Source organism: Myripristis murdjan, chromosome 22 (assembly GCF_902150065.1).
Source record: "Myripristis murdjan chromosome 22, fMyrMur1.1, whole genome shotgun sequence".
In the NCBI taxonomy this organism is placed as follows: Eukaryota; Metazoa; Chordata; class Actinopteri; order Holocentriformes; family Holocentridae; genus Myripristis; species Myripristis murdjan.
In genome coordinates this window covers 1347417-1373829 of record NC_044001.1, presented here as the reverse complement: position 1 = coordinate 1373829, position 26413 = coordinate 1347417, and the positions used below count along the sequence as shown (strand labels likewise).

The 26413-nt window shown below is 44.5% G+C and overlaps 1 protein-coding gene across 2 annotated transcripts in view; it reads right to left on the bottom strand.

Moving 5' to 3' along the window:
* Window positions 1-26413, bottom strand: part of heatr5a (HEAT repeat containing 5a) — a 41865-nt gene that overhangs the window by 2788 nt on the left and 12664 nt on the right. Inside the window, exons 14-41 of one of the 2 annotated variants that reach the window (XM_030044416.1) lie at window positions 26197-26306; window positions 25382-25551; window positions 24749-24912; window positions 24117-24222; window positions 23819-24009; window positions 22976-23135; window positions 21348-21537; window positions 21001-21170; window positions 19475-19501; window positions 18040-18184; window positions 17191-17373; window positions 16670-16909; window positions 16406-16584; window positions 15542-15610; window positions 13932-14111; window positions 12608-12818; window positions 11211-11315; window positions 10529-10663; window positions 10156-10283; window positions 7992-8139; window positions 7733-7906; window positions 7296-7397; window positions 6289-6372; window positions 5705-5917; window positions 4104-4255; window positions 1973-2080; window positions 1463-1565; window positions 697-850 (exon numbers count right to left, since the gene is read on the bottom strand). In XM_030044416.1, the coding sequence (XP_029900276.1) occupies window positions 697-850; window positions 1463-1565; window positions 1973-2080; window positions 4104-4255; window positions 5705-5917; window positions 6289-6372; window positions 7296-7397; window positions 7733-7906; window positions 7992-8139; window positions 10156-10283; window positions 10529-10663; window positions 11211-11315; window positions 12608-12818; window positions 13932-14111; window positions 15542-15610; window positions 16406-16584; window positions 16670-16909; window positions 17191-17373; window positions 18040-18184; window positions 19475-19501; window positions 21001-21170; window positions 21348-21537; window positions 22976-23135; window positions 23819-24009; window positions 24117-24222; window positions 24749-24912; window positions 25382-25551; window positions 26197-26306 (4101 nt within the window). The remainder of the gene's footprint in view (window positions 1-696; window positions 851-1462; window positions 1566-1972; window positions 2081-4103; window positions 4256-5704; window positions 5918-6288; window positions 6373-7295; window positions 7398-7732; window positions 7907-7991; window positions 8140-10155; window positions 10284-10528; window positions 10664-11210; window positions 11316-12607; window positions 12819-13931; window positions 14112-15541; window positions 15611-16405; window positions 16585-16669; window positions 16910-17190; window positions 17374-18039; window positions 18185-19474; window positions 19502-21000; window positions 21171-21347; window positions 21538-22975; window positions 23136-23818; window positions 24010-24116; window positions 24223-24748; window positions 24913-25381; window positions 25552-26196; window positions 26307-26413) is intronic. The other variant, XM_030044417.1, reaches the window with a different exon arrangement.

Sequence of the window (26413 nt, the reverse complement as noted above, 5' to 3'; positions counted from 1 at the left end):
CTGTCCTCTACTGTCCTCTTCTGAGCTCTACTGTCCTTTATTGAGACTTCTACTGTCATCTAATATGCTCTACTGAGTTTTACTGTCCTCTGCTGTCCTCTTCTGAGCTCTACTGTCCTCTACTGTCCTCTACTGAGCTCTACTGTCCTCTACTGAGCTCTACTGTCCTCTACTGAGCTCTACTGAGCTCCACTGAGCTCCACCGAGCTCTACTAACCTCTACTGTCCTCTACTGGCCTTTATTGAGACTTTTACTGTCATCTAATATGCTCCACTGAGTTTTACTGTCCTCTACTGTCCTCTACTGAGCTCTACTGTCCTCTACTGTCCTCTACTGACCTCTACTGACCTCTACTGAGCTCCACTGAGCTCCACTGTCCTCTACTGGCCTTTATTGAGACTTTTACTGTCATCTAATATGCTCTACTGAGTTTTACTGTCCTCTACTGAGCTCTACTGTCGTCTACTGAGCTCTACTGAGCTCTACTGAGCTCTACTGTCCTCTACTGTCCTCTACTGAGCTCTACTGAGCTCTACTGTCCTCTACTGAGCTCTACTGTCCTCTACTGTCCTCTACTGAGCTCTACTGAGCTCTACCAGCTTTAGGGTTCTGCTGAGGTTTACTGAAACAAAGTCTACATTTTTGAGTCTTAAGGACCACAAACTTCTCCAGGTCCAAAACAAAAAACGTGTTACCTGAAGACGGCCGAGTGCTGCGGGCCGAGACGCATCAGGTCCTTGAGCGCCGCCTCATGGAGGGAGCGGGACGCTGCGGGGGCGGAGCCAAGGGTGTTCTCGTCCAGTAAGAAGGAGATGAGGATGGGGAGCAAGATGGCCGCCAGCTGAGGACCTGAGAGGCAGAAACGGTTAACAGACGAGAGGAAAGGATGACGTGTTCGAGATCATCATTTTCAAAAGCATTTAAACAGAAATCTGATCCAGCATCACTCACCTGACCTTTAAATATATCATACACCAGTTTCATAACTACAAAGATTTTTTAAATATATTTTTTGCAAATTTTGAGGTTGTTTTGAATTTTCTGGGATTGTTAAAAGATATCTTTAATGTCAGAATGTTAATTAAATATTTGTTCATTTGTACTGCCGTTTCAAATTCACAAGTGAACATTATTCTATTAAACAATATATTTTTAAAAATTAGAAGAAAATTTGGAGGGAAAAATAAAATGTGCAATACCTCAAAATTTGCCATAAATAAATAAATAAAAACAATCTTAAGCTAAATTTGTAATTATTGGCTGAATGAATCAAATGATATATTTAATTGTCAGATCAATGATGCTCAATCAGATTTCATCAGATTTCTTTCTTATTATGTAACTTTAGGGGCCCGGTGTGGGGGCCTGGGGCCGGTGTGGGGGCCTGGGGCCCGGTGTGGGGGCCTGGGGCCCGGTGTGGGGGCCCGGTGTGGGGGCCTGGGCCCTGAGGGTGGGACTCACGTTGCGTCTGCTCGGCTGCCTGCACCACAGCCTCCATGGCTCTGATCCCCTCCAGAGCTCCCAGCAGCTCCTCTGGACTCTGAGGCCGGCTCCGCTCCACCGTCTGAGGATGAGAAGGATTATAACTGCAGCTGTGATGCAACCACTGAATTTAAAATAACATATATTCAGGTATCATCCGGTTCCTGCAGGAACATCAGAGAGTCAGCGAGTCACAGGAAAAAACAGGATTACATTCTTTTACTTTATTTTATTTTTTCTTTAGAAACATTTCAGAGTCTTACATAATCTGTTCTTAGTGTAATGTCTGGTTTGGTGTAATCTCTATTCTTGGTGTAATCTCCGTTCTCAGTGTGATCTCTGTTCTTGGTGTAATCTCTGGTTTGTTGTAGTAGCAGCTCTGGGTGTAATCTCTGGTTTGTTGTAGTAGCAGCTCTGGGTGTAATCTCTGGTTTGTTGTAATAACAGCTCTGGGTGTAATCTCTGCTGAGGTGGAGTCTGGTTCAGTACCTGCAGGTGTCGGACCAGGTGCGGTCCCAGAGCCTGGATGTACGGCACGGCCACGGCCGACTGAGCCTGGAACACCGACGCCAGCAGCTGATAGCACCGACTGACAACCTGCAGCAGGAAGACATGCTGGATTAGTACGGATTAGTATTATTAGAATCAGTCGTATTAATCTCAGCATTGATCTAAACGCAGAGTGGCTTTACAAACAGGGCTTGTGAGAAAATGTGACCTTTATTGATCCGGAGGGGAAATTAGGTCATTAGGTCAGTGTTTTTAATTCCTCAGTATTTTTAAATTTGGGTGTGTGTGTGTATGAGTGTGTGTGTGTCTTTGGTATGAAAAGTGCTCTGTAAAAGTTTGATTGATTGACTGATTGATTGATTAAAAGGAGATGCATAACACCTATATGTTGTTACTAATGTTAATAAAACTTTACTTATGTGGCACTTTCAAAACTAACGGTACAAAATGCCTCATTAACAGAGAGAAATGACAGAAAGCAGGAGAACTATTAAATACCAAATAATCAGCAAAAAACAAAAACAAACTTATAAAACAAAAGATAAAAATAATGGATAAAAAAAAGCATAAAAGTAACAGATAAAACGATTAAGAAAGAAAGCATACAAAAAACGAAGTTATATGAAGTTATATAGGTTATATAAAGCAATATTAAACCAAATAAAACCAAATGACACAATATTTGAACGGGCAAAGTGAAAAACAGCAGCAGCACACGACAGAACAGCTGTGGCTGCTGGACCGGGTGCACATGTAGACCAGTGGGACCAGTAGAGCTGCTGGACCGGGTGCACATGTAGACCAGTGGGACCAGTAGAGCTGCTGGGCTGCACTGGGAGCAGCAGCTTGAGCCTGGATTCACCTGCAGAGCCTCACTTTGACAAAAATGAATGGTTTTCAATGGACAGAAAATAATTATTTTCTGGTCCCCCCGTCGTTATGCCATGGATTACACAAATGTTGTTTATAGGCTTAAATAACAAATTTTCATGTCAAGAGTTTGACCGTTTATTGCTCCATTGTTCAGTTAAATGCTGTTGAGAAAACACAATTAGAAAGACTACATGCTGTGTCGCGTATGTGACGTCACGTCATCGCCGTTTCCCTCCATCCAGATTCAAGTCAAGATGCCGGTGTGTTTTGTTCCCGATTGTCCGCGTCTCCGAGGGCCGACGGAGCGCCGGGCCGGGCGGGAGGGCGAGCGGACCCCGCCGCCGGGCGGGAGGGCGAGCGGACCCCGCCGCCGGGCGGGAGGGCGAGCGGACCCCGCCGCCGGGCGGGAGGGCGAGCGGACCCCGCCGCCGGGCGGGAGGGCGAGCGGACCCCGCCGCCGGGCGGGAGGGCGAGCGGACCCCGCCGCCGGGCGGGAGGGCGAGCGGACCCCGCCGCCGGGCGGGAGGGCGAGCGGACCCCGCCGCCGGGCGGGAGGGCGAGCGGACCCCGCCATCAGGCGGAAAAACTCAGAACCTCAAAAACTCAGCTGGAGCAGAGAAATGGCCATGTCTGTTGTAGGCTTCCAGTGCGGGTGGTGACGTATATCATTCGCACCGAGAGCAGCGAAGAGTTGTAGTTCACAAAGCGGGCTCACACAAAACCTAACATTATTAATATTCTTGGCGCTAAACTGTAGTCTTCTTTGCGTGAAAAATGATCTCTAAATATCACAAACAACATGTGTGAAATCCATGGCACAATTTAAACGGGACCAGAAAATAATTTTTATCTACCCATTGGACTGCATTCATAATTTTTTGCTTTTGAGGACCCATGTACCGGAAGTGGGTGGGCGGGACTTCACCACTCTATTCTGGGATGGAAACACTGACCTGCTGACCGGCGCTGAGCCTGAAACGCTGCACATGTTTCAAATGCTGGAGCTGCAACTGGAGCCACTCAGCAGCAACACACGCACACACACACTGTGTTTACAGACTGTTTACTGACTCTGTGTGTGTGTGTGTGTGTGTGTGTGTGTGTGTGTGTGCTGTTTGCATGGACACATTTGGAAGGAATTCTGAGAACTGTTGTAATCATGATTCTATGTCTTGGCCCCAGAAAACAAACTCACACACACACACACACACACACACACACACACAGCTGTACTGACCAGCGGGTCCTTGGCGTCCATGGCGGCGGTGAAGCGCTGCAGACTGAGCGCGTGCAGCGGCTGGACGGTGCAGACGTCGGGAGCGGTCGATAGCAGGAAGACAGTCAACGCAGTGAGCAGACTGACCTGGTCCACCACGCAGCCCGGGTCCCCTGACACACACACACACACACACACACACACACACACACACACACACACACTATCAGTCAAACAACCGAGTTCATGCCAAATAAACATCCACCTCTCAGTCACTTCAGTCAGAGTGACTTCATTGATCCCTGAGAGGAAAGAGGCTCAGCTGCTGTTTCTCCAGAGAAACAAATATATATATATATATATATATATACATATATATATATGTGTGTGTAAGCATGAGAGAAAGTTTAAGAAGTAGAAAGGGAAAATAAGAAATATAAAAACATGTCTTAGATTTTTTTCAAAACATGTGAATTAAGAATTTTACACTAACATGGAGCCCTTTCACAGACTTTGTGGAAAAAGTGCCTTTTCATTGACTCTCTGAGAAAGAAAGAAGGAAAAAAAGGAAAAGAAAAGCTGTTCTAACTGTATGTTCCTGTCATTTTGTATGAAAATGGCTCTGTCTATACTGCAAATTAGTTATTTCTGTTTTTGGAGCCTGGTTGTGAGGGGAGGGGGGAGGGGGGTTGATGTGTGTTTGTGTGTGTTTTGTAATGTTTGTATATCTTGAAAATTGCTAAATAAAGTTGGAAAAAAGTGAATATAAAAATGAATTACATTAACCCTCTGAACCCCAAGCAGTTTTTGGGTGTTTTCTGCTCCCCTCACATTTTGGCTCACTGTGGGCTTGTTTTTCTGCTGCACCTCTATGGAAACAGCACAGCTGTGGCTATCACCTGAAGCCATTCAAAAATGTCTTTCACACAGTATGAAAGAGTTATAGTGCCATAAATAATAAAAAAAATAAAAAGGGCAAACTGATTTTTTTGGATAATTTATTTTACAAAAATCGATAAAAACTGGAATAAATGTACAGAACATTTTTTCAGGTGCCCACAAGTGTCACTGATCCAGGAAAAAAAAAGTAGGGCTTCACATGATGTATTTCCTGAAATATTAACATTTTTCCAACCTGTATAAACTTAGGCGTTTTTACTGCCTTGTGCCCTTCCATGTTACTACTGCTGCCTACACACTGAAATTCAGTGAATTTTTGTCACGCGACTGTTGGGCTCACCTGAATCAATCAAGATGTCTCAGATCCACTGAAGACCACAGAATTTTTTGTTTTTTGGATGATCTGGATTGAGTAAACGACTATTCTTTGGCGAATTGTTGAATGAAGCATGTATAATAAAACGATTCGAATGAAAATCGCTTTTTTAGGCTTAGTTTCGTCCTTTTTTCTACCGCTAAACGGTAGTCGGACATGTTGCATTCAGGGACCGTCGGAAAATTCAAATTTTGGCGATTTTTTAAAAAATACATGTCTTTCTATCCCGCCCGCGGGTTTGGGGTTCAGGGGGTTAAAATACGTGCATTAATCCTACAATCATATTACAGCGATGTATACAGCAGTGTGTGTGTGTGTGTGTGTGTGTGTGTGTGTGTGTGCGTACCGGGCTCCCAGTAGCCCAGCAGTGTGTTGAGGGCCGAGCGCAGCAGCAGGGTCCAGGCTCCTCGGCTCTTCTCCTGCCGGCTCATGGGAGACGACAGCACGGCCTTCAGAGCCTGCAGGCTGGCCTGGACCAGCAGGGACAGACCTGCCGCCCCCCCGCTGCCCCCGCCGCCGACCCCCCCGACCCCCCCGCTCCCCACCGACACCACCGCACCTGAGAGACAAACACACGCTGGTCAGTCCGCCTGCAAAATCTGTCAAACACATCATCAGAATCCAAAACTTTACTGCCAAGTTTCCAGCTGTGCAGAAGCAGCTCCAAAAAATATCTCACATCTAATTCTGTGCCAGAGAGATTTGGAGACGCCGGTGTGTGTTGAGACAACACACAACGAGTCACCGAGCGATAAACAACAATAAGAAAATTATAAACAAACTGAATAATAAATCTCTCTGCTTGATTAACAGAAACTTTTCACCAGTCTAGTCTGGTGCAGTGTGATTTCTCATGGTGTGTGTGTGTGTGTGTGTGTGTGTGTGTGTGTGTGTGTGTGTGTGTGTGTGTGTGTGTGTGTGTGAGCTCACCTGTGTGTGTGCCGGGCAGGTGGACCAGCTCTCTGAGGACTCCCAGCAGCAGGTAGAGCACGGTGGGCAGGATGGACACGCTGCCTGCACGAGCACAGATTACAGCCAATCACAAGGCAAATCAATGAAGACGGAATAAATGTTAGAAGAAACAATAATAAAAGAAAAGCCTGCAGTTTTTTTTTTTTAATCCCACCAGGCTGCAGTTTAATCTCTTCCTGCCTGCTTCCTGTCGGAGTTTAAAAAGCTTGACGCGCTCCATCTGCTCTCCGTCTCTCTGTTGTTTTGGATTCAGTTTCAAAATAAAGTGCAAATGGCGTGCGCTGGATTAAAAATGGATATTTCACACCAACAGGCATCATTAAAAATAGATTTCTGACATTAAGTTGAGAAGGATTATCGCACAGTGACGACAGCGCCGTTGAGTACTCTCTTCTGATACAATCGGGTTACGTGTCTCCACCTTGTGGCAGACAGATGTTACTGCAGACAGAAACCGAGCTTAGACACGTTTTTTATTTTGACGTCACTGTCCCTCAGTCCGAGGAGGGTCACATCTGTCCAGCTGTTATTCTTCTGACATCACGTGGCTACACTTACACCACAATGCAGCTGCAAATTTTTAGCTCAAGATGTTTCTATAATTATAATTAGTATTATCTGATGCCATAAATGTAGTGACGATGAACACAATTTGAAGACATTTTTTAAATTAATTTATTTTATTTATCTATTTATTTTTTTACTTTATTTAATTTTAAATGTATTTATTTTATTGACCTTATTTTAATTTATTTTTTCCACTCTGACTCTGTCGTAGTGGCCCAGACCTCGTTCTGTTTATACAAAAACGAAAAAAAAAATTGTCATAATTTTTCAGAATTTAACTAGCAACAATAACAGCAGAAGCTCCTGGTACACGTGTGTATGGGATTTTTTAAAATCTGGGCACTTTGATATATTTCAGTGTACAGACTGCAGGGAATTATGGGAAACTGCGTTCTGACCCTCAGGTGAGCAGATGGACGGCAGGTCGGACAGGACGGCCAGAGCCGACGACACCAGGTGACAGTCACTGTCACTGAGGGTCCAGACGGAACCTGCAGGAGCTGCACACACACACACACACACACACACACACACACACACACACACACACACACAGCCATTAATAATTTTTGGAGATGTCCTGCTAACAATGAAACAGAAAGAGGTGAAAAGGTAATTTAGGAAGTAATTATTTTAACATAAACACATAAATACAAAACATATAATTCCTGTTTGTTTCATCGACTCTGATGTGGAGGCGGTGGATTTTATGAACGGCGGAGCGGCTGGTGGAGGTCTGACCTCCACTGAGCGCCATCACTCTGTCTTTAAGTGTTTGGGAAGGTTTCCTGTGCGGTGTGTTTGTGCAGAGAGGGCGTGGTGCGCGGGACGTTACCGCTGCAGCTGCTGCCGGCCAGGCGGGGGCTGAGCTGAGGCAGCTTGCGCAGCAGGACGCACAGGCAGAGCTCCAGCGCCGCAAACACCAGCGAGCGACCGGGAATCAAGCCACCGGTGTCACGTCCCTCCCCGAACTCCGGCAGCGTCTCCTTCTCCGCCGCGCCGTCGTCCACTGGGAGGAGCGATAAAGTGTTAACACGGGGAGGTTCACGCTCGCCCTGCAGGAGGGGCACGCGTGCAGAGAGGCGACGGCTCACCCTCGGCGCTGTGGCGTTTCTCCTTCACGTGCTCCTGCGCCGCCGTCACGATCTGCCGCACCAGGTCCAACACGGCCAGCTGCACCGCCGCCGCCTCCCGGGTCACCATCAGCCTGTGGAGGACTGAGAGGAGCTCCACACTGAGAGCCTGACGGGACGGGAGGGGAGGGGGAGAGAGAGAGGGAGAGAGAGAGAGAGAGAGAGGGAGAGAGGGAGAGAGAGAGGGGGGGGGGGGGGGGGGGGGGGACAGAGAAAGAGAGAAAGAGAGAGAGAGGGGGGAGAGAGAGAGAGAGAGAAGTTAAGTTGTTTATATCTATATTGTTATTGTGTACATTGTATCACTAGTCGATTATCCATTTGTTTATTTATTTTTATTTTTCCTTTTTTTAATTAATTAATTAATTTATTTTTATTTTATTTTATTTTATTTTTATTGTCATTATCACTGCTATTTGCTTTCGCAATATAAGACCTGCCTTGTCATGCCAATAAAGCTATTTAAATTGAAAAAAATTGAGAGAGAGAGAGAGAGAGAGAGAGAGAGAGAGAGAGAGAGAGAGGCTGTCAGTGCACTGGCAGAAAAAGCTTGTAGAGAATATTATGGTAGAAGAAAATTCCTTTTAAAATGAACCTCCTCCAAACATATTAGAATCATTATTAGTAGCAGTAGAAGTGTTGTTGTTGTTGTTGTTGTTGTTGTTGTTTACATTTTGAGTTCACTGAATTACAGCTGTTGACCTGAGGCCTGTACCATAAAGCTGGATTTGGGCTTAGCGAGCTAACTTCAGGCTTAACCCTGGCTTTTCTGTACCATAAAGGTGGCTTACTTTTTATCGGGCTACGTTGCCGTGGTAACGTATGCTGAACACCTGACCTGCTCCGGAGCAGGTTAAGTTCAGGATAAGAGCTCAGCAGGTAGAAAAGCCCCACCTACTGACCAATCAGCTCTCTTGGAAAATGGCCTGCCCATTTTCCCTTTCTTCTTCTTTTATAAAATTCAAATTAATACATTTTACAATTCTTCTTGTAGGCTATTTTTTTTGTTTGTTTTTTTTTTTTTTTTTTTTTTTTTGTTACTCATGACTGCACTGTCCAACCAAAAATTTATCTTGTAGACTGATGTAGCCTAATTTTTTTTTTTTTTTTAATGTTTATGAAAATAAATTAGGGGAATTTAATTCAGAGGGTTAAATAAAAGTTTAATAAAATAGGCTACACGCCAGCCTCTGGGCTCCTTTAGGTTTCCATTAGTTTGCTCATATTTAGTATTTAGGCTGGCTGCCCTGAAAAGTCCACATGAGAGTTGGTGCCAAATGTTTTACAGTCTTTAAGTGACAGTGAAATAATATTTTAACCAGCAGAATAAACACGAGGCGTCAGATGCTTTATAAAATTAAATATCAAAACCAGTTGAATCAAAGTGATGATTCTGCTGAAACTCAAACTGAAGGCAGCGGTCCAGCGAGGGTCGCCCCTCACTGTGAGAGAGGGCCAGTTCCTCTGCGGGAGTGTACGGCTGAGTGGGAGACACATTCATTTATTGAACACACAAACGTTACTGTAGTCAGTTCTACTCGTGCCGTCATGGTGGGGAAGTCAGATTATAATCCCACTAATTTACGCATTGACTTAGTCGGCGATTTTTTGCCACCATTCCTTGCGGCTTTTGGCAGCTGCAACTGTGTTGCTTTGTGCCTGGATTATTGATTTATATTTCTCGTATTTATTAATGATTATTGTATACTCCTCGGTTGTGACGTATGCGGCTCGGATAGATTTTTCCATGTCTGCGATTGGTCGCATGCAGCAAACTCCGCCCTTTTTATGTGAGCGCGCACAGATCTAGATTGGAAAGCCTGGGTTGAATTAGTGAGTTGATAGCCGGCTTTATGGTACCGAAAATCCCGAGTGCTGATGTCTCGTTAAGTGAAGCCAGATAAGTAAGAGAAAGCCTGACTATGTTAATCCAGCTTTATGGGACAGGCCTCTGATGTCAGTATGGGTGTGTGTGTTTTAGTGTGTGTGTGTGAACATCAGGAGGCTCTCTAGCTTCTGTTTCTGTCATCAGGATGAAAGCTGATCCAGGACCAGAACAGGTCCCGGTCCCGGTCCCGGTCCTGGTCCCAGTGCAGGTGCAGGTGCAGATGCAGGTGGCGGTCCGTACCTGGTCGTTTCCCACTTTGGCGCGGGGCCAGGAGACGTCCAGCAGCGCCTGCAGAGCTCGCAGACAGGAAGTGATGTTCTCCATCTGGTCCTCAGAGTGCGGAGAACACAGGAACTCCACGCTGATACCTGACGCAGCAACCAATCAGAAGAAAGCAGCTCATTACCTGATGAAGATGAATCCATTTTAATTTCAATAACTGATGAATAATTATCATCGCTTGTCAAGTTGAAACCCAGCAAACGGCTTCGTTCAGTCTCTCTGTACGAGAACGACGCCTGGATGACTGGATGACTGGATGACTGAATGACTGGATGACTGAATGACAGGATGACTGAATGACAGGATGACTGGATGAGGGTCAGTCTGGTACCCAGGATGAGGTGCAGTCTGTCCGAGCTGACGTCCTCCGGGCTCTTGGCTCCGCCCACAGAGCCGTGCTGGCCCATGGAAGTGGGCGTGGCCGGTCTGGACAGGTTTGCCGGGCCATCCTCTGACATCACAAACCCTGCAGCACACACACACACACACACACACACACACACACACACACACACACACACACACACACACGTCCTGTTGCTTTATCATTTCATAATGTGGTTGGTGGGTGAGGAGCAGGGAGGAGGTATGAGGAGCAGGGAGGAGACATGAGGAGCAGGGAGGAGGTATGCGGAGCAGAGAGGAGAGGTGAGGAGCAGGGAGGAGACATGAGGAGCAGGGAGGAGGTATGAGGAGCAGAGAGGAGAGGTGAGGAGCAGGGAGGAGGTATGAGGAGCAGAGAGGAGAGGTGAGGAGCAGGGAGGAGACATGAGGAGCAGAGAGGAGGTATGAGGAGTAGGGAGGAGAGGTGAGGAGCAGGGAGGAGACATGAGGAGCAGAGAGGAGGTATGAGGAGTAGGGAGGAGAGGTGAGGAGCAGGGAGGAGACATGAGGAGCAGGGAGGAGAGGTGAGGAGCAGGGAGGAGGTATGAGGAGCAGGGAGGAGAGGTGAGGAGCAGGGAGGAGGTCTGAGGAGCAGGGAGGAGGTATGAGGAGCAGGGAGGAGAGCTGACCGGTGCTGTGCAGCCAGAGGGAGGTGGCGTGCAGGATGGGAGCCCAGGAGGAGGAGTAGTGCGCTCTGGCCTGGTTCACGGTCTCTGCTGTGTAGAAGGAGCCTCCTGCAGAGAGGAGAGAGACGACATGATCAATACGTCTGATCAGACACGCCGCTCATCCATCAATCAGTCAAACGATGATGAAAAAACAAACCGGAAATTTCCACAGGATTTACTCAAACTTCAACCTCAACGTCCCTGGGCTGGATTAAGTTTGTAAAATCAGATTAAACTTCCTGGGATTACACGTGACTTTTTAAAAAATGATCTGAAACGTCTTTTTTAAATTGCAGCTGTTAACCATCTCTGATATCAACGTTCTTCAAGTCTGTGCATTTATTTTCCAACTGAAACATGAGACTGATGATTTACCTCTTGGTTTTCAATGTTATTTTGTCAGTAATTCCCAATTCCATAATTACTCAACTCGACAAGCCAAAAATCTTCATCTTCCACTGTATAAAACATCCCGTGGTCAATTCTCTATTAAATATCGTGGTGTTATTATGTGGATTAACTATGTACATTTAACTGATTCTTCTTTGTCATTGTCCATATACAAAAAGAAACTTCTGTTGATTTAGAAAAATAGAACCACTCCATATTATTATTTTTTTTAATGTATAAATCATTGTCTATTTGTATTGATGAATTATGATTTTACTTTTTTTTTTCTTTTTACATGATATTTTCAACTTGAACATTTAATATGTATTTGTGATTTTTGTATTGTGTGTATCTTAACATTAGTATTTTTTGGGGTGTGGTTTTCGTATAAGCCTCTATAGGTTTCTGACCACACCTCACACATATTTTTCTTGTTTTTTGTTGTTGTTGTTGTTGTTTTTTTCTTTATGCGATTCCCCGCCTTTCTCTTTGTATTTGTACATGTGTGAAACAAATAAATGAAATGAAATGGCTGGAGCGTCCTGGGATTCAATGAAGGTTCCTAAAATGATCTGAAACTGATGAACGATGAACAATTAGATGAAGCATCCTATGATGGAACCTTCTTAAAATGATCTGAAAGGGCCATAAAGCCGACAGGACGTCCCACAGGATCAGTCCAAACCTCTGAGAGCACGGTCAGAGCCTACAGGGATTCAATGGAACCTCCTCAAATCAATCAAATTTAATCTTCCTCAGACCAAATGAAACTTCCTCAGATTAGATGAAACCCGCTCAGATTACATGAGACTGTTTGAGATTAGCTGGAACTTCCTCAGATCAGCTGAAACCCTCAAACTAAACACGTAAAACAAACGGGACGTAGTTCACATCACACAACCAACACTCTCCCCTCGTCTCCTCGTCTCCTCGTCTCCTCCTCCCTCCCTCGCCTCCTGGCCTCCTACCTGCGGCGGGAAGCTGTGATGCGTACTCCTGTGGGAGGGTCAGCAGGGCGTAGTCCTGCAGGGCGGCCAACCACAGGCGGCTCAGCGTCGACAGATCTGATTGGACCAACTTCAGCAGGCCCGCCCCTCCCGAGCCGGAGCCTGATCCCTCATTGGCTGGAGCGGGAGAGCTCTCCTTCTGCTTGCTCCTCTGCACCGCCACGATGTAAACCTGGGAGAGGGAGGAGGAGGAGGAGGAGGAGGAAAACATGAAGAGGACAACAGACACACACTCTTCAAGTTCAAGAGTTCAAGATTTATTCGTCACATGCATGGAAAAAACTGGAAATTTCCACAGGATTTACTGAAACTTCAACCTCAACGTCCTCAGGCTGGATTAAGTTTGTAAAATCAGATTAAACTTCCTGGGATTACAAGTGACTTTTTAAAAAATAATCAGTGCAGCAGTGAAATCTAATTGCAACAACTCCAGCACTGTGCAAGTAAAAATAGATAGAATAAAATAGTTAAAAATAAATAAATAAATAAATAAAATAAAATAAAGATAAAATAGAAAATATATATAACATTCCTATATACAATCTACAACCTATATACAATATACAACAATATACAATAAGTACAAATATATCTAATTTACATTAGAAACGCTGATGAGAACCTCAGGGTTTGGAAATGAACGTGAAATTCATGTCGGCTCTCTTAACCCTCCTGTTCTGTTCTAATTTACCAACATCTTTTATGTTTGGGCTCAATTTGACCCCAGCAGTTTAAACCTCCACAAAATTATTATAATTAAAATTGTTACCAAAGTTTATGAGTCAGGTACTTTATGTTTCTTTGTTGACGACCTAAATAGCCCTTTAAATAAAACATACACCCCCCCTCCCCCACTTATACATCCAGTATTACTATTATGTGACTATGGAAAAATATGCAAATCACCATAATATCTCACTCATTTCACCAAAAAATCTCTTCCTGAAGAGATCAGGAAGAATTTGGGCTCTGCTAACTTCCCATGAGCAATTTATTCAATCTATTAACTCCTTAATCAAAAAAATAATGAACAGAAAAATAAACAATGACTACGTTTACATGCAAACCATATTCCTGTATTATTCGGAATATCCTCAGTATTCTGGTTGTGCACGAGTCATGTAAACACACCGAACCAGATTAAGGACATATTCCGGTTGGAAAATATTCTGAATCAGACCCCTGGCATGTTCCTGTTTTAACCGGAATATTGACCTGAATCAGAATATGGTGTGCAGGTAAACGGAGTCAGTGACTACTTCAGCTGTAACGAGGGAACGCCCACCTCAGCCCAGGCTTTGAGGACGGCGAGCGTTTCCATGGTAGCAGCAGCCTCGTTGTACAGGTGGCTGGACGTGTCCTTCCCTGCCTGGATTTTAGCCAATGAGGAGGCCAGCAGCTGGTGGACGCGGCGGAGGTCACGCAGGTCACTGACGACCCCGCTGGCGATCCAGGCACTGCACACCTGGGAGGGGCGGGGTTAAAGGTCACAGTGTGATTGATTCAGGTTAACTTTTAACTAAACTGCATTTACCTGCTTGACATCATGAAGAACCTCGTTCTGATCCTGAGCGAGTGGGAAACTGGAACTAAAATTTAGAGAATCAAACTCAAATGAAACCCCACGTGAGCCCGGCTCTAAACTGAGGGTAAAACACGGAGAAATAATTATTCTAGAGCCAGTTCCCCCAGTGTTTTGGACCGTCTCTCTTTCATCTCTACCTGACCGATCCTAAGTCCCGCCCCCTAAATTCCAACCAGCCAATCATCACTCAGACATTCAATACACCTGTATTCATAGACGTGAATTATGTTTCTCTAGATGTCAAGGCGTTTTAAGAGGTCTATATATTAAGATTACAAGCACACCTGTGTTTGGGTGAAGGTGAGTTAATATGTTGGAAATGACCAAACTAAAAGTTAACATTAGAGTTTGGAGGCGATGTTAAATTGCTGTCCAAAGCAGAAGTGCTGTATCTTTAACTGTGGCAGATTCAGCAGAAGATGCTGAACATGTTGATATATAACATGTTACATGTTGTGGGATCAAACACAGAAAGAAAGAAACGTTTAAAGTTAATTTTTGCTGGAAAAGCGTGTCTTGGACATGGCAGAACCACCTTTCCACAGGACCTCGCTGAAAATAAACTTCCTCTGTGGCTGAGCACATAAACTGTGTCCGATCTAGCGACTAAGGGGGAGGACTAAAGATCTGTCAAGTGGTCAAGCGATTATTTTCCTGCTTTTAATATTCCTGACCACGTCCTTAATTTAACAAAAACAGAGCCAGTCAGGCAAAACATTTTCTTTTATTTGGATCTACAGTCAGCCGACTTCATACCTGAACCGTCCGGCCTCTTTCTTAATTTCAGGAGACAAACAGACGCTCAGAGTAAAGTCCAGATGTTAAATGTACCATTAAACTGGTGTCTGCTGCTGAGACAGGGGCCGTCAGGTTTTAGCTGTGACACGGGGGTCATCAGTGCTTATTATATATTATTATTTTATGTACATATTTTATTTTATTTTTTATTTAATACATTTTGTGTTTTTTGGATAGAGATTACAGATGAACAAATTATTTTCTGACTGATTATAATAAAATAGACATTATAATGAAAGAAAGATTAGGGGGTAGGATTAAATAAGATTTTACTTCTTCCTACTCCTTTTCGAGCATGTTAATGATGATAGATGCATTTTATTTTTATTTTATTTTTTATTTTAATTTATTTTTTTGGACCTTTGTTTTCTTATTTACCTTTATTTAGTATTGATTATTATTATTATTATTATTATTAGTATTATTAGTATTATTATTTTACTGCTGTTTTTATGTTCGAAATAAAGATCTCAATCAATCCAAAAATAATCTAAGCCGTAATCTGCAGTAACCTGGCAGGCCTTGGCGGTGACATCAGGAGGGGCGTCAGCGGTGAAGGCTGGTCTGAGAGCAGCTCCGACCTGAACACAGACGACACACAGCAGGTCAACACCACCAACATGTCCTGTAACACACTGTCATATTAACATGTTCTCTAACACACTGTCATATTAACATGTTCTCTAACACACTGTCATATTAACATGTCCTGTAACACACTGTCATATTAACATGTTCTCTAATACACTGTCATATTAACATGTTCTGTAATACACTGTCATATTAACATGTTCTACAATACACTGTCACTCTTTTTCAAGCTTTAAACTTTGATCATGTGGTTTTGAGTGACAGCTGGGGTTCTTATCCACATAGTGATATTTGCTACTGTAATAGATAGATAGATAGATAGAAAGAGAAACATGAAATTAATCTGGGTAAATATCTAACAGCGTGCTTTTCGCTGCACATGAACACACCAGGGACTATGTGAGTAAATATGGAAAAATATAAGTGAATCAATACAGGAGGCAGCACTGATGGAGAGTGATACAGCGCTAGCTCTAAGACAGAAAGTAATTTTGCCGGTTTGGAAGTACAGGGGCCGTAAAAAAAAGAGCGTCAATGATGAATCCCAAACAGACGTGTACTGTTCTGCATTCTTCAAAATATTTTTTCAGCTCCAGATGGTGTTTGCTGCTCCACATCCGCTTCAGTCATGTTGGAGAGGAGGAGCTAAACATGGATCTGTCACACGCATGTGAAGGAGAAAACACCACCGGATGAAGGAGAACCACAGCCTTCACTTCATCAAGACGCCCTCAGACGCTTTTCTTTAATATTCGAGCTGCTTATAACGAGCTCGAGGTGCTTACGTTGGCCTGGTACTGCTCCAGGATCACATGACCCGGGAACTCGGGTTCTGGTATCGCCGAGAACCGCCTGATGATCACCAACAGCGTCTGCAGGCCGGCCAGTCGCAGCTGGTCACTGTGGTCCGTAGCCGCCATGAACGCCATGCGGACGAGGTCACCGAGGTGGAGGACCAGGAAGTCTGAGGAGGGAGGAGATAAAGGTGCTCAGCGCCGTCTGCAGCGTGTCCGCGCAGTGCAACACGCAGGTAACCCTGCTGAACTCACCTGTGGACTCGTGCAGCCGCCGCTCCTGGGCCAGCGCCATGTCAAAGTGGGCGGGGTCGGCGCTCTCGCACTGCGCCACAATGCGGCACACGCACTCCATGGCGAAGCGGCGAGTCGCCCAGCGCAGGGCGGTGAACGGACCGCCGGACTCCGACCTCGCTCGGAAAACAGAGGAGTCGTCGTCCCGGCCGGACTCCGCCTCCTCGTCGTCCTGACTCGCCTCCACAGGAGCCCGAGAGTCTGAGGAGGAGAGGAGCAGCGAACTGAGCCTCCGAACACAGACACCGCCACTCTGACAGCACCAAACCAAAGACATGATCTCTGAAGGCTTCATGCACCTCCATCAAAATGTTCTAACCCTTACACACTTAAATTAAATAAATTAAGTAATAAATTAAAAAAATAAACAGGCGTCAAACCAAAACAGCTTTAATTACAGAAGACCCTCTAAAATGGGTCTAAGAAGGGGGGTTAAATGTTGCGTTTCTATATTTTTGTTAAGTAAACATCACTGAACCCACCGGCGGACGCTGACAGGACGTCCTTGCAGAGTTTGAGCCAGTGCCCCAGCTTGCCCGTGGTGGCGCTGGAGGCCATCATGTGGACCAGCGTCTCCTGGATGTCCCGCCTCAGGCCGGGGTCCGACTCGCGGTCCAGCAGCGTGAACAGAGCCCCCTCCAGCCCGACCTCCTTTATGGTGACGTCTGCACACACAGACCTCGCTTATTCAAACTTCAAACTTCTAACGTCTACCGAAAAGCACCCGGCGTGGTTTTAGCCTCTTCTGATTTAATGCGGCTCCATGTTTCGCTTTAAGACTCATTTTGCCCCTTAAAGTGCTCTAAAAATAAAGTTTATCATTACAGCGGTCACAAATACAGCACATGCACATGTATAAAAGTGTACGAAATATTATGTCAAACTCCTGCTGTGTCTCTGCATGTAAACACACAGTAGAGCTGAAATAATTAGTTAATGAGTCAACTAATTGATTAGTTGAACAACAGGAGAAAATGATCCAATGATAATTTTGAAATAAGTGTCTTTGGTCATTAATCCTGTAAAAGCACCAGCTGCTGTCTGACTGCAGCTTCACAGACTTCTCATGAGACTTGTTCATACTTCATAAAACAAATAATAATCAATAATCAATTGAAAAAATAACCAACTGAGTAATCAACAATGGAAATAACTGTTAGCTGCAACATGTTTTGTTGTGAACGTGGTCAGGTAAAGCCCTCTGAGACTGTTAGCAGTGAAAAGTCTGGTTTCATTTCATATCAGACAAAAGAAGATTAGAACATCTGACAGGGTGTGTACACTAACATCCACTTTGTGTGTGTGTGTGTGTGTGTGTGTGTGTGTCTCACCCAGCTGTGTGTTGTCTCGTCTGGGCAGGTCTTTGACCAGAGCGACGGCGTGCTCCGACACCTCCAGCGCCTCCCGCTGGGCCAGCTGCCGCAGACACGCCACCACCGCCCGCCGCAGGCACAGGTAGGAGCTGCACAGGTTCACCTGCACGCACACACACACACACACACACACACACATAATGAACGGCTGGGCAGAGGCGGGGTATGCGCTCCTGTTGAAGGGTTCTCAGAGGAACATGCAGCTGCACAGTGTTTCCTCTAGATGAAGAAAACATGTTAAATATTATAATCTGTGTGAATGCAGTTCAAACTGTTGGGTGTTAAAATGATTATCCGTTCACTGTTTTCAGGTTGATGAGATGAAGAAGCAGCACAACTATTTTAAGGGTTGAGTCTAGCGATGATACAGTGAGTTTTACAGCCACAAGGCATCAATGACAGGCCGGTCCTGATGTGACGCTCGGAGGAGGCTCTCATTTCTCATTCAGACTTTCTGGCTCTGATGGAGCCGAAATCTGAGCCGTCTCTAAGGGAAACACTGTGTGTGTGTGTGTGTGTGTGTGTGTGTATGTGGCTGTGTGTGAGTTACCGTTGTACAGACAAACACACACAGAGCAGGAGACGGTGTGTTATAAGGCAAAGGGCAGCCAGCTGCTCCCGCTGCAGGGTTAGCAGGTTAAAACAGAGCGCTGCGTGAGGTGAGGTGAACCTACGGCGGCGGATTAGGGCCAATGTGGGCGGAGCGAACCGCTACAGAGCCGGGCGGTGGGGAGGGGTTTATATTCCAAGATTACAGCCGTAAATTTAAGGGAAAAAAACTCAAGATAGTCTCCGAATGTTAAATTTACAAGAAAAATCTCAATCTGAAAATTCTAAGAATATAAAGTCACGAATTATAAGAAAAAACTCAGAAATTCTCTGAGATTAAGGTCGGAAATTTATGAGGAAAAAAAAAAAAAAAAAACAAGGACCGAGAACCAGGAACCAGATTCAACAAAGTGAAGTCATGTGCTTCCTTGACCAAAACACAAACAAAAAAAAAATGTACAAAAAAATGTTTGTGTTGTTTTCTCATAATTTGTGAATTTATAATTTGAATTTTTTTATAAATTAAAAATAATTTGTGAGGTTTTTACTGTAAATTTACCACTTGAATCTCAGAGGGTATCCGAGTGTTTTTCTCAGAATTTCACCCCCTTCTTCCCCGGCTCAGGATCTATTTTTTCCTCCCTATAACGGCCCTGATGCGCCGTCATACAAACCACCTGGAAAACTGTGAAACAAACCAAACCAAAACCAAACCAAAAAAAAAAAGAAAATCACATCAGTGTAGAAAAGTGTTAAAACAAACGGAACAGAAAGCTGTTAGGAAAGTGTCTGCAGCCAAAAAGTAAAACAGTGAGAAAACAGCAGCATCAGGCCTTAAACCTACCAACATGGAATAATCCAACAAGAGCTCCTGCAAAACAGAGCACACAGTCAAACACACACACACACACACACAATATCTCTCTCTCACACACACACACACACACATGCTGGCACTACACTACTTTACAGCCCCGTCCCGGTTCTCCTGCAGGTTCTCCAGAACGTTCCTCTGCTCTCCTCCCAGAGCGAGCAGTGGGCTTTCAGAGCTGCCACATCACTCCTCCTCCCTTTCCTCCATTCATTCCACTCCGATATGAACATGAACTTTCAGAGCCTTCACACTTTCTTCACTCCAGTTTTCCAGCAGCCCAATAAAGTCCTCCACAGGAGTTTTCCTAAAAGCAGCAGCACTGTTGGCTTTTCAGGACTTTTTCACACTGAAACGCTCCCTCCTCCTCCTCCTCCTCCTCCGCCAGGGAAAATAGTCCCTGGAGGAAACATTTTGCTTTCCACAGCCAATTATCAGCTGTATGGTTTCTGGATGTTGAGGCAGAACATTATGAGGCGGCTGCTTCAACCACAAACTCACATTTTGATTCTGTGCTGTGAAATCTTTAGTTTCCTGCAGGATTTGATAAACGATTTGATAAATGCTGACATGGACAATGTGGGGGAGTTTTAGTGAACAGTGAGGCCGGAGCTCTCAGCAGGTTGTGACGTCTCCTTAAAGAACACAGGGAGTTTCCTCACACTGAAACGTATTCTGACGTAAAGAGAGAAAGCCGACCGCCAGCAGACGTCACCTCAGCTTCCAACAGGTCAGGATCAGGTTTTCCACCAAACAGAAACTACAGCTGCATCTTTAGATAACAGATAAAACATGTGGAGCACAGCAGGCCCAACACTAAGCCTCATGTTTCACCTCTGACAGCTCACAGGACTCAAATACGGCCTAAATATAAAATCTTTTTACAATTTTAATCTAGATTTGTATTATTTTTCACTTATCACTATGACGGATGGATGGGAATCATTGCAGGTTCTGTGTAGACGAGTGCACAACTCAAAATATCCACAACTAGAAGTGAAAAAAACATTTTCATTCACTGAAATAAAAATGAAAACGAGGATTTACTAAAACAATAACTAATTGAAACCGAATTGTGTTTACAAAAATAAAATGTAGACATAAGACACACATTTTTTATATACACACACACATATACATACATACAAAAAAATACAGGTGTACACATTTATACATGCATTTATATATGTTTATGTACATAAAAGTATATATAAATGTGTACACACATACATATACACATGTTCATATATAAATAAATACATACCCACACACACACACACACACACACACACACACACACATATGTACACATATATACACATAAATAAAAGACAAACAGACAGAGACAGACGGACAGACAGACAGACAGACAGACAGACAGGCAGACAGGCAGACAGACAGACAGACAGACAGACAGACAGACAGACAGACAGACAGGCAGACAGACAGACAGACAGACAGACAGACAGACAGGCAGACAGACAGGCAGGTGTACTCACACACAGGGCAGGTACGAGGCAGGCCAGGTTGACGTGCGGCGGGGAGAACATGTGCAGCTGCTGCAGACAGGAAATGGCCTCGGCCTGGACCAGGCAGTCGGGACTGGCCTGCATCACCCCACAGCCCACCAGGCAGCTGGAGCGCAGGCCTGCCACCGCCGAGCCCTCCCCTGACACACACACACACACACACACACACACACACACACACACACACACAGAATAACACTGCCTTTACATAGAGGACATTTTCGTTTTATACACCACAACATCTGCCAGATCAGGATGCAGTGCTGCAGTCAACAGGTATAAACAGGCCTGTGTGTGTGTGTGTGTGTGTGTGTTACCCTGCAGGTCTGGCCCCAGCGAGGTGATGAGGGCGTGCAGGCAGCGCCCCAGGCTGTGGTGCACCTCGGGGTGGGTGGGCGGGGCGGCCAGCAGCAGCCGGAGCACCAGGGTGAAGGAAGCCTCGGCGTGGCAGCGGTACAGGCCGCCGGACAGGTCGACCACCAGGGAGAGAGCGTGCAGAGACCACGTCTGAACAGCAGGGGGCAGTCCAGTCACCAATTAACAGAAAAAAACTGAGTGATTACGATTATGATAATTGATTTTTTTTAGTTATTAGTCAAATAAAACATCCATCCATGTGATTCCAGCTTCACTGAGACGCTCAGACTGTCGTCCTTCCTTCTGTTCATGTCTTTATCAAATCAATATTTTGGGGTTTTCTGGCTGCTGGTCAGAGTAAGGAAGACATCTGAACACATCACTTTGAGGTCTGATCACCTCCCATCAGACCTTTTTCACTTTATAGTCTAAGTCCTTAATGTTCCCACGGCCGACTGACTGTCTTTCAGAGGCTGTGGAAGTTTTTTTAATTTCTTTTTTTTTTATATACTTTATTGTGTCAGGAAATTCAGACATTACATCTGAACCAACCTTATCATATTGTACATATTTCATATCAAACAGTACATCTATTCCAATCTTATCATTTTGTGCATATTTCATGTGTCCTGTTCTGAATGGATGCATTTTTTGTGTGCATTTGTGCTTTTACACCCTTCACCCACACAGAGAAAAAATAAAATAAAATCATAATAATGCTGATACTAATACTACTACTACTACTAATAATAATAATAATAAAATAAAATAACAGCAAATCCATCTCTTCCTTCATGTACTCACATACAAACAATTGTGACTACAATAACATTAATAGTAATAATAATAATAATAATAATAATAATAATAAATGCAGTAAAAATAAAATAATGATATTAATAACAACAACAATTTTTTTTTAAAAAAACAGTATTAAATTAGATCATGTTTGGTTTTGTTTTTTGTTTTTGCCAGATAAAAGTCTCCAGATGTGGTCCTTCTCACAGTTCATCATAAACGAAACAATTCACAAAAAGAAAGCCCATCTTTTTTCCAATAACTTGTCCTTGTGGAAGCTCGAGTTTAAAGCTAAGAAATCTATGAAACTGGGTTCTCTGGGCAGCCACGGCTCTCCCCTTTGCAGACACGCCCACCTTCTGCTAATCCCATGCAGTTTGGGCCCCAAAGCCTGCAGTCCACATGTGTTCTTGTGGCCTGTTGTAAAATGGTGTGTGTGTGCAGACTGGGGCCTAAACAGTCTTGGAGCTGCATCAGTTGCTTTGACTGGAAAGCTGAGACTCTTGTGGATTCAATGAGCCACATTTGATTCCTGTGTGATGATGTTGGCCCCCATAGCAGCCATTTCACTGCAATTTTGCATCAAATGTGTATAAAAAATGGTATCAACATAAAAACTTATGACACACCATAAGATCATGGGAATGGCTTCATACACATCCATCATAACGTCCTAACCCTCATACACTCAAAATACATTTAAAAAAGGGTTGGAATGGTAAGGGGTTAAATAAAGGTTAAATTACCTGTGTGTGTGTGTGTGTGTGTGTGTGTGTGTGTGTGTGTGTACCTGGACCTCGGGCGACGTGTTGTCCTGGCTCAGGGTGAACAGGACCCCCAGGCAGGTGTTGAGGTTTTGAGGTGAGCTGATTCCTCCTGTGTGACGCTGCAGCGCCGCCAGCGCCAGCGCATGGCCGCTCCGCGTCGCCGCGTCCCTCGCCGTCTTCAGCCTGGACACACACGCCGTGATCAACTCACTAAGCATCGGGCAACGTATATCTTTGCATTGCAGCAGGTGATAAAATAAATAAATAAATAAATGAATAAAATAACAACAAGACAAAAAGTGTCCATGCATCATTTACTGCAAGCTTCAGGTGAGCCAACAACAAGTAAAAATTAAAAAAGAATTTAATTTTGTGAGAGATGTGCTGACGGTAAAAAACTTCTTTAACGTTATGCCGATGCTCACAGCTGGAAAATATTCACAACAGTTTTGAGGTAATCAGCTTAAAATAGTCAACATAAAAGGTAAGGAGTGACGTGGGACGACCTGGTTTGTCTTTTTTCATCCTCTGACTGATCACACCGTCCCAATGTGTTGGGATATATTTGGATCCTGGTGTTTTTTTTCATCGGTTTATTTAATGTTTTGTCGTAATTCTGATTCATTATGTAACCAAACTGCGTCGTCTGTATTTTTGGATGGAGGCAGCTTTGTTTCTGCTGTTGCTATTTTGAGATCAAACACTCAAACAGTTTTAAATAGATAAAAAATGTCTTATTCCGTCTCTGTTTGTCTGCATCCTAACAATCTGACCAAAGCTCCCCAACAGACAGGCGTACCACACGTCAGCATGTTGTTGACGTGTTGTTAGCGGTTAACATATCTGTGTGTGTGTCAGGGACCTACTTGTCGAGGCAGAGCAGGGTGACGGACACGGTGAAGGCGGGCTCGCCGACCAGCTGCAGCAGCCGGGACAGACCCTCGGCCGCCAGGCAGCGCAGCAGCCGGCTCTCGCTCTCCAGCGCCCCCAGCAGGAGGGACAGAGCCGGGACACGCAGCTCCTCCGGACCCAGAGAGCCCCGGGTGCTGACCTGGTGCTGAGGAGGAGGAGGAGGAGGAGGAGAGCAGGAAAACTGAGAAATAATTCAATAATTAGAGAGTAAAATTTCACTTGACTTTACGAGGACAGGGAGAGCTGCAGTACCTTGAGCAGACTGCAGAGGGCGGCACACACATGAGTCTGGACTGTCTGCTGCCGCTGACCCTTCAGCTGGTTCACCGTCTGTACAAACTGCTCTAATATCTGAACTCTGAGAGAGAGAGAGAGAGAGAGAGAGAGAGAGAGAGAGAGAGAGAGAGAGAGAGAGAGAGAGAGAAAGACAGAGAGATGAAGAGCTTGACTGATTTCTACTGATCATTCCATTTAACCAAACCTCTGTAAAGAAAATGTTTAATTTTTCTCCTTTCAGGACACATTCTGCCACACAGCCTCTCAGCCTGCCTTTCTTCTTTTAGTCAAGTTTAAAGTTTAAAAGGCACCAACTCATTCAAGCTTCTCAGCTCGTTCTTTAGCCTCTAAATGTTTTCTTCCACTGAAACACCATCCTGCTGTTACACCTGAAAATGCTGATGAAAATTTGTCTTTGGAATCTTGAAATACACATTTCTACAGTAAAACCACAGCAGACTGAGCAGCTTTAATGCATTTTATCTGTTATCTGAGTGTAATCAGTCTGAGATGTGCAGGTGAGTAAGGCTGAGCAGTGACCAGAGCACAGATTAAAGGAATAATGTGCCGGGTTAAAGCGCTGAGCGGCTGATCCCGGGTCAGATTACCTCTGAGCGGTGATGATGTGGGGGAAGACGACTCCGAAGAGGCGGACGGCGGCGGCGGTCAGGGCGACGGCAGGAGGAAGAGGAGCGGGCGCCTCCAGCCCGCTCGCACACAGACTGAAGGGGTCGTGGTCCAGAGAGGCTCCGCCCACACTGCTGCCCAGCAGCTGGAACCGCAAAACACACGGGAACATCACACATTACATCAGCACAGTCATCCCTCAAGACGTTCTTATGCAGCTCAACATGATGTCTTCTGCTGATCCAGAGTCAGCTGGAACAGATTCGTTTTAGCAAAGGGAAGGTGTTTCCTGAAGGTGTAGAAAACTTTTTCTGACGCTGCTTGATGAGACCTGACAGTGTAACTCTTCATTCTCTTCATTTTTTTTGTTTTGTTAATAATGATGATAATAATAATAATAATAATAATAATAATAATAATACGACTAATAATAATAATAATAATAAGACTAATAATAATAAGACTAATGATAATAATAATAATAATAATAATAATAATAATAATAATAATCTAATTTATATAGTGCTTTTCTAAGTACTCAAAGACGCTGTTGTGTGTTCGTTGTTGTAAAAAATTAAAATAACCAAAAATAAAAGACTGTTTTCTGCGGTTACCTGCTCCTCGATGTATCTGTGGTCGGTGTCGAGGAGGGCGGGGCCGACCAGCAGCAGGTCGTCATGGTTACAGAGCGGCGGCAGCAGCGTGAGCTCTGAACACGGCTGGTTCAGATTATCCTGACCGGACAGATCAGACACCAGCTGGTTCATCACAACCCCGAAACTCTCTGAGCGAGAGAGAGAGAGAGAGAGAGAGAGAGAGGGAGAGAGAGAGAGAGAGAGAGGGAGAGAGAGAGAGAGAGAGAGAGGGAGAGAGAGAAAGGGGATTTTAAGCACAGACACTATTAAAAGACAACAGATATTTCTTTGCCACCACTTCCAGTCTGTATGTGTGTGCATCAAAATTAGGGGTTGGGAAAAAACATAAATTCATAAAAGTATCATGATCGTTTTTTGTTTTTTTTAACTAATTTTCCATCGATTTTTTTGAGTCTTAAATCTTTATAATCCAAAAAAGAAAAATAAGTTTCTTGTTGATTTGCTTAGGTTCCTGGAAATATGACTCATGACTTGCAGTCTGTAGAAGGTCTGTGATTCAACTAATGTTTAAAAAAAAAAAAAAAAAAAAAAAAATCGCAATAAATCAGGAGATTGCAATACATATTGAATCAGCTGTTTGTTTGTTTTTTAACTCATTCTGCCTTTAACAGCTCTTGCAGGCACTTTGAAAACATCCACAGAGGGAAATGCCGAGATGCAATGACTCTGTTCTAGAGCCCCAGTGCAGGGTTATTAAGATCTGGACACACACTCCAACACACACACACACACACACACACACACACACACACACACACACAGCGGCGTGTCACCTTGGTACGTGTCCGGAGGCAGCAGAGCCAGCAGCTCATAAACTCTGAGTCTGTAAACCACCGACCAGCAACGAACTGAACTGCCGTAAGACCTGAGGAGAGCAGGCAGCCTGACACACACACACACACACACACACACACACACACACCAAGAGAGGTTGACGTCAATAATTATATCTACAAAGTGTCAATTGCTGTTCAATTTTAATCAATTTCA